We start from the raw sequence: 8,469 nt of genomic DNA, 5'->3' as shown, positions 1-8,469 counted from the left end.
GTCAGGTTAATAACATGTATCACCAAGAATAGTTTTTTAAGCCATGCACGTAAAAATAACCTGTGATTTTCAAAGAAAATGTTTATTCACACCTTAGTCCTAACCCAGAAGTGATGTTCCACCAAATTAAGATAAGGTCCCCCCCCACCTCCCCGACACACACAAAGTCCAGATTACAGCAGAAAGTCCTCTAAACAAAAACCAAGTAGAAACATATTACTTGTGTGTGTGCTGAAGTGTTGTAACTGTTCGTGTGATGTGGGCTTTCTTCTGCAGAGAGCAGAATGGTCCGTTGCTCGTTACTCCCAGTGGTTGGATGAGCACCCCTCTGAGAGAGACCGGCTCAGCCTCATCAGGTGAGGCGTTTCTAAAGTCACGTATTGTGTGAGGAGCAGGATACTTCCTGGACTGGCCTTAAACAACATGAGACATAACTGAGCTTTTCTTCAGACTACACTCTAATTCACCTTATCCATAAAATATTCAAGCAGGTTGTAGACTGGAGGTTCATGTTCAAACACTTGAACATCCGTTACCTTCTGCTGGCTCTGAAGATACAACCCCTGCTTTACACTTCCATCATTTCTGCACCTGAATATAAGTTGTGCCCCCTGAATTTAGAAAAAATAATCATTTTGTCCATAAATAGGCCGCGTGTCTATCAGCTGCAGGCGTCCTCGTTGTAGCATGACATACTTACACAAAAGGGTTTTTTAAACTTTGAATTAAATATGAACCGTAGCATGCACAGTAAATGTTTTTTTTCTGAACAGTGCCTGTAACACGGCTAGTACTGGGACTGGGCAGCTGCCAGTCCCTGGGTGTCTCGAGGCTAAATGTTTTGGTGGCAGGAAGCTCGTTCGCTCCATGATCTTTACCCACGTCTTCCAAAAACAAAGATCATAAATGAGTGTCAGCATTAAGTGGCGTGGTTCAAACGTGTGAACGAAGCAGCAGAAATGATGGAGAGTGTAGAAGTGGAGGAGCAGGCTGTGCTTCATCAGTGCAGTGAACATAGAAAGATGAATATAATGTCCAACATTATTCAGTGGTTTAAATGGCTCTTGTTCCTGCCATACACAGCGTCCAGTGTGTTGTGTGCACTGATGTGTGTGTGTGTGTCGTCCCTCAGGGGAGCCCTGGAGGCCTACGTGCAGGTGGTCCGAACTCGCCAGGTGAAACAATTTGCCCCCATCTATCCCATCATGCTCCAGCTGTTACAGAGAGCCACCAGTGGAGGTCAGGAAGCCAAAGCCTGAAGAAGATGCTGTTCCAGAGCATTGTCTCAAGTTCAGCTGAATTCTCAGTCAAATCATTTTATTCTTAATGTGGAACTTAAAAACACGTCGTCACTGCGCTTGTGTACTAAGATCAAAGAGGGGCCTGCTGCTTGTGTACTTGTATTCGTTATAATCTGTATTATGCAATAAATGACGTTAAAATGACAGAATTGCAGATTTTATTGGAAGCAGAGAAGTCACACACACAGAGAGAGAGGTTCCTTCAGATAGGCCACTTCCACTGGTCGGATGGAGGTTCTTCAATCAGGGGCTCCCATGGTTTCCACTGGACCATCTTCTTGGACAGAGCCAGTTCACACTCTGCCTGCACACACACACACACACACACACTGTGATGACAGAAGAACATGTTCCATGACTGCAAAGAACAAAGTCGATTAAGTTGCTGGGGTGAGAAGGTTAAAGCTAAACATTGTTCTGTGTTCCAGGTGTTCATGACCTTCATTTCACCTTCCTCCACTCTTACAGGTCACTCTGTGCTCCTCCCTCGTTTGGAAATAGGTGTTGACTCCAGCCATTATTTCTATTATTTATTATTTGATGAAATCCACCACTATCTGTCCTTCCTGGTTCCTTTCCTTCACACCAAACCTACCATCACTTCCTCATCCTCCGTGTCCTTCACCAACATGTCCATTCAGGTCTGCTCCCATCACTTCTCCCTCTCCTCATCCACATCTTTCTCCTCCTCATCACATCCAACCTGTGCATCATAACCACTGACAACATTTAGCATCAGACCTTCTACGTTCAGACACTCTCTTCACCTCTACTACATTCTTTGCCAACTCCTCCTCCAGGACGAGCCCTGCTCCATTTCTCTTTCTATCCACACCATGGTCAAACTGTTTGAACCCTGCTCCAATGCTGCGAGCCTTGGTCTCTTGGACACATAAAACATCTACCTTCCTTCTCTGCATCATGTCAGCCAGCTCTGTTTACAGCTGCTGCCTTCAGTCCTACACTCATAACTGTCTCCTGGCACATTTCCATCCTTGTGCTATTCAGCTAGCTGTGGCACACAGTTTGTTTATAGCACCGGTGGCGGTCATTAACCTGGACCTCGACCAATCTGGTATGGTGTCGCTTGGACAACTCGCATGTTTGTTGTGCACTGGATGTCCTTCCTGAGACAACCCTCACCAAGTTCTCTTTTCACTAGCTTTGACCTCAGCCATGGAAATGGACTTGTCTTCCACTGAGACCTTTGGCTCTGCTTCCTTTAAGGTAGACATGCTAGCTGGAAAAAGGAGATCCTCAAAGTGCTCCTTCATCAGCTCAGCAGATTCCCAGTCCAAACAAGCATGACCTGGGATGGGGCCTGCTTTTCTTCTGAGTCACCAAACTGTTTGACAGACAAACTCCTTGAAGTCAACGAAAGTCCCTGAATTACTCCTGTGTCCAAGTGTTCACGATCACAGTCCTTGTAGCGTTTACTTGATGAATCCGTGTATTTTTAATGAAAATGTGTCAAGTGGAATGTTTATGTGAACAAAGAGCAGAAAGCCTGAACTCTTCTTCTGCTTTTCCCTCTTCAGGGGGTCTCCACAGTGAGTCCTCTTCCATCTCACTCTGTCCTCTGCATCATCTGTCCTCACTCCTACTACCTCCATGTCCTCTCTTTGTCTTTTTTCTGCAGCTGCATTTCTAACATCTTTCTACCAATATACCCACTGTCCCTCCCTCCTCTGGACATGTCCAAACCACTGTCCCTCCCTCCTCTGGACAGTAGTTTAGACATGTCCAAACCACTGTCCCTCCCTGCTCTGGAAATGTCCAAACCACTGTCCCTCCCTGCTCTGGACATGTCCAAACCACTGTCCCTCCCTGCTCTGGACATGTCCAAACCACTGTCCCTCCCTCCTCTGGACAGTAGTTTAGACATGTCCAAACCATCTCAGTGTGTCCTCTCTAACTTCATCTCCCAGTTGTTCAACCTGTGCTGTACCTCTGATGATCTCATTCCTGATCTTCTCCGTCCTTGTCTCTCCTAAGAAGAACCTCAACTTTTTCATCTCTGCCACTTCCTGTTCTTCTGTCTTTTTGTCCATGTCTCTGTCTCCAGACCAAACAACACAGCTGGTTGTAAACTTTTCCTTGGACCTTTGTTGACACCCTTTTGTCACACATCACTCCTGAAACTGTTGAACTTTCTGAAATCAGGAGTCTCTTGTAAATGAGTCCGTGAGGCTCAGTGGGACTGACCTGGACAAATACAGGTCGAATGACTGAAGGTACTGACAGGCGGGATGCTCCTCCAGTGTTCTCATGTTCAGTCAGTCTAAAGGCACGTTTGAACCACTTGAAGTGGCTTCATGAATCCCATGTGTTGTGTGACAGTGGTGAACTCTTCCTACCTGGTTGATGACTTCTTCGATCAGACCACAGTTTATTTTCTGTTCCAACTTCTCAACACTTGGCTCCTGTGGACACAGATCATTTCAGCAAATACAAAGTTGACTAGAGCTGGAATTGATGCAGCCGTCGTACACCGACCGTGGTGACATGGCTCAAGCGCTCGTTCACCAGCTGCTCTGTGTACTTCCTGTAGGCAGCGTCTCGAGGCATGGTCTGCAGTACTGCCAGAATCTTCGTGTAGAGAACCTGAAGATGCTGAGAAATGAAGCACGTGTCTTTATCAACTGTAAACACGTCAGATATTAAATAGTTTTGAAAGCATCTCTCTTACAGCAGCTTTTACAACTACAAACATTTACCACTTGGCTCACATGTAAGAGTCACGTTGCATTTTGATCATTTGAAGCATTAGTCAAAAAGAAAAGGACTAATTAAACACTGCAGTTCTGTTGAAAGTGTTTGATCACCTTGTGTGGATTCTGGCACACGTTGAGACCAACCAAGCCAGTTGTCTGAAAGAGAAGGAGAAAATTAAATGTTTGAGCCATTTCAGGTCCACCTGCCTTCAGTGGAAACACGGCTGAACATTCTGATGCAGTCGGTGTACGATTTGATTCTCATATTAAAAACTTTACAAGGCTTCATTCTTCCATCTGAAAAACATCTCCAAACTCCGTCCATTACTCTCCTTTCCCGATGCTGAAAAACTTGTCCATGCTTTCGTCTCAAGACTGGACTACTGCAACACACGGTTTGATGGAATTCCATCCAAGCACATTCACAAACTTCAGTATGTGCAGATCAGTGCAGCCAGGACTCTGATGAAGCAAAGGAAACATCACCACATCACCCCCCCCATCTAGGGCTGGGCGACATGGACCAAAATTTATATCTCCATATTTTTACAAAAATTGCGATATACAATATATCTCAATATTTTTTCTTTCCATCAAGTAATAAAAATATATTTGAGTTAAAGTTTTGTCCCCATTGTCACACAGGCTCGTTTATTAACAGCTGTAACTGAACAAACTAAACGTTTAAAAACAAAAGTTTATTTTTTAGACATTTATTTACATATATTAAATAACAATCCTCTTCAGCTGGGGGCGGCTGTGGCTGAGTGGTTAGAGTAGTCGTCCTCCAATGCTAGAGTTGAGAGTTTGATTCCACCAGCAGTCACATGTTGAAGTGTCCCTGAACACTTCAACATGTTTCACTGAACCCCTCATTGTCTCAGATGTGTGTCCATCAGTGTATGAATGTGATAAAGCTCTGATTAGTCTTTGTAGAGCTCTAGTAGAGTGCTATATGAATGGGTAAATGAGGCACAGACTGTGTTGTAACGAGCTTTGAGTGTCTTGATGAGATAGAAAGGAGCTGTAGTTCATTCAGTTTCATGTTAGTAAGCGTGTGTGAACTGCGGTAGTGAGCCTCCACTTGGAACCTTGAAGCTGCAGCTCCGACAGACTTGTCTCCTTCCTTGAAGCAAACCTAAAGTGTTAACCATCTTGTTAGCTGCTACGGACCGTATCTTCAGCGATATGATGAACTGCTAATTTATTAATGTCGCGCTTCCTCTCTCTGTTCCTCTAAGGTCGTTTCCACACCAGATAGTCCGGTAGACTCGGTTGGGGACCAATATTCATGACATTTTGTTACATTTGAGCTGGTGCGTTTGCATTCACACTGCACTGTGCAGTCGAGCTAACCTGTTGAACCAACCTATTCCCCCGCTCACCTGTGGGGGCGCTGCACCAAGAACTACTGAAAGAAACGACACAAAAACCTCTGAAGACACATCTTCTTCTTCTTCTTCTGTAAATAAAAATGAAGTGGCATCAAGTTTTAGCAGTTTTAGGAGTTATATTTAGTCATTTTTCAAAAATGGACTTAGCATGAGCAGAAGATGAGACAGAAGACCATGGAGAATATTGTTTTTCACACAAGGCAGCTGACAGCTCCGTATGAGGTCAGAGAAATGCGTGTTTGTTTGTCCTGCGGAGCGGGGCTCGGTCTGTTTACATTCACACTGTACTCGAACCGTGCTGGAGTTCACTTCTACCGGACCGAGACCTAGGTTTTAGCCCGGGCCAGAGTTCGCCTTTTTGTTCCGTGACAGAGTTCGATGGTGCGTTCACACCTCCCTAAACGAGCCGGACTTTCTAGGAAAACGAGCTAGAGTTCTATTAAAGTGGACTAAACAGGGCTGATGTGAATGCACCCTAACAGGCCTGTGCCTGTGCCACGGCTAAATGAGCTCTGAACCGTGGTTTATTTCAAGGAAGGAGACAGGTCTGTCAGAGCTGCAGCTTCACACACACAGTCAGCTGCTGTGTTTACTTCTGCTAAACGTCTCCTCGTCCTGCCCACCTCCTGGAGAAACAGGAAGGAGAGGGGGAGCGTGGCTGAGGGCTGTGTGTTTGTGTTCAAGGAGGGAGGAGCGGGGCGAGTGGGAGGAAGAAGACGGCAAGAGGATTTCCAAGTATGAAACTATATCGTTTTATATCGAGATAGTTCAACTTATTATTATTTTTTGACGATATATCTCGATATTTTAAAAATACTGAGATATTGCCCAGCCCTACCCCGATCCTTAAATCCCTCCACTGGCTTCCCATTTCACTCCGTATTGAATACAAGGTTTCCTGACTCACATTTACAACTCCACAAAAGAACTGCTCAGACATCAACACGAAACCTCCGCTCCACAATTTCCTACCAGCTCCGCCCTCCCCAGACAAAACTGCAGCATGGGCGGCACCACGAGCAACGGCACCATGAGCGATATCACGAGCGACACCACGAGCGGCACCACCATGGGCGGCGGCACCACCATGAGCGGCGACACCACGAGCGGCAACACCACGAGCGGCAACACCACGGGTGACAACATGGGTGACACCACGGGCGACAACATGGGCGACACCACGTGCGGCGACACCACGTGCGGCGACACCACAAGCGGCGACACCACGAGCAACACCACGGGTGGCGACACCACGAGCGGCGACACCACGGGCGGCGACACCACGGGCGGCGACACCATGGGCGGTGACACCATGGGCGGCAACATGGGTGACACCACGGGCGGCGACAACACGGGCGACACCACGAGCGGCACCACCACGGGCGGCGACACCACGGGCGGCGACAGCATGGGCGACAACACGGGCGACACCACCACGAGCGGCATGGGTGACACCACGGGCGACACCACGGGCGGCGATAACATGGGCGGCGACACCACGGGCGACAACGTGGGCAAAAACGTGGGCGACAACGTGAGCGACAACATGAGCAGTGACACCACGAGCAACACCACGGGTGACAACATGGGTGACACCACGGGCGGCGACAACATGGGCGGCGACAACGTGAGCGACAACGTGGGCGACAGGGCCTTTTGCTCTGCTGCTCCTCGTCTGTGGAACAACGTCCCCGACCATCCAAGGATGGCCCAGAATACAGAAAGTTTTAAGAAAGGACTGATGGACTTTTTATTTAAAAAATATTTTATAGTATTTAAATGTATTTTCAATCCTGCTGTTTTTATTTTTTTTTATTTTTTAAGTCTGTTTTATATTATAGTAATTTGAGATTATAAAATGTAAAGTGCAGTACAAATACAACAAATTATTACTATTCCATCAGTATTTTTGCACAGAATGAATCTGTGTTGGAGTTTTCTATTTCTTCAGTGTTTTTTCTACAACAGTAACAAACACTGCAGGACAAGTGTAAACCAGTGTGTAAACCAGTGTGTAAACCAGTGCTCGTGTGTAGCTGGGGTGACTCGTAGTGAATGTTTGACTCCATGATTTCAGGTGGAAAGTTAAGTGTGTGCTTTTCGTTTGTTCAGTGTTGCCAGTTTGTTCTTCAGATTTCTAACTAACAACAATTGTTGCCACATCGTGCAGTTCTCGCTCTGCAACACAAGATGTTTCAAACAAAACAACTCTGTGGACAGAATTGAGTTCATACGTGCAACAATTCAGATCAAGTTTAACTTGATAAATAGTTCACTTTGGAGTTTGGTTAAGAGATGTTACTATCTTTATTTCTACAGGTGAGTCTCATTGAGCCACGAGGACTCGTTTACAAGAGACCCGATTTAAACAAAGAACAGAAGAGAAACGGACAACGATCATAAAACAGCAGATAAAATGAAAATGGAAGAAATGCTGTTTGTTTGATGGTCGACAGTTCATCGCAGTAAATCTCACTGCAGCCACGAACAGCTGTTCTGAGTAAACGCTGCAAGCTTTTAACACCGCGCAATCAGAACCTGAACCATCGCTTGTTGTCCTGGTTGTGCCCAAGTCACGTGAGCTAAGGAGCCATTCTGTCACACAAAGTCCCTCCGCAGCAGCTCGACACTAAATCATGACCTCTGGACATACCTTCTTCAGTACACCAGCCATCTTCACAGCGAGATCCTACAAGCTTCGCAACTTTCGGCTAGGGAAAATGACGTCACTTATGCGACTTTTGGCGAGAAGGGGTTCTCTGCAGACCAAAAGTGGGCGTTTCTGGCGAATAGGCGTTTGTCGGCGGCGAACACTGATTGGCTGTGGGTAACCCCCAAAGTCACGAGTCATTGATGAGGTAACGTTTCTTTGCGATGTTTGACAAAGAAATATGATTTATTGTACTTATAAAGTATGTTATGTTTTCACTTATGCATTTTATTGAAGTACGTTTATTGTAGGTCACGATAGTTTCGACCGTTCTCTCGTTGTTGTCGTAACGCATTGAGGTAAAGTGAGCCTCCACAGCAGCTCTCACCGTGCACGTTTACAACAACTGG

At 46.1% G+C, this 8,469-nt stretch overlaps 1 protein-coding gene across 1 annotated transcript; it reads right to left on the bottom strand.

The window, feature by feature from the left end:
* Positions 1 to 1,442: 1,442 nt before the first annotated feature.
* On the bottom strand, positions 1,443 to 8,164 carry ndufa5 (NADH:ubiquinone oxidoreductase subunit A5). Its single transcript, XM_037696289.1, has 5 exons — positions 8,063 to 8,164; positions 4,127 to 4,171; positions 3,798 to 3,914; positions 3,659 to 3,724; positions 1,443 to 1,605 (listed from the first exon to the last, which is right to left on the bottom strand). The coding sequence occupies exons 1-5, from the start codon at positions 8,081 to 8,083 to the stop codon at positions 1,504 to 1,506; spliced, it is 351 nt and encodes a 116-aa protein (XP_037552217.1). The 5' UTR covers positions 8,084 to 8,164; the 3' UTR covers positions 1,443 to 1,503.
* Positions 8,165 to 8,469: the final 305 nt, after the last annotated feature.

Source organism: Nematolebias whitei, chromosome 22, assembly GCF_014905685.2.
Source record: "Nematolebias whitei isolate Nwh7 chromosome 22, NemWhi1, whole genome shotgun sequence".
Taxonomy (NCBI): domain Eukaryota; kingdom Metazoa; phylum Chordata; class Actinopteri; order Cyprinodontiformes; family Rivulidae; genus Nematolebias; species Nematolebias whitei.
This window is presented reverse-complemented; position numbering and strand designations above follow the sequence as displayed.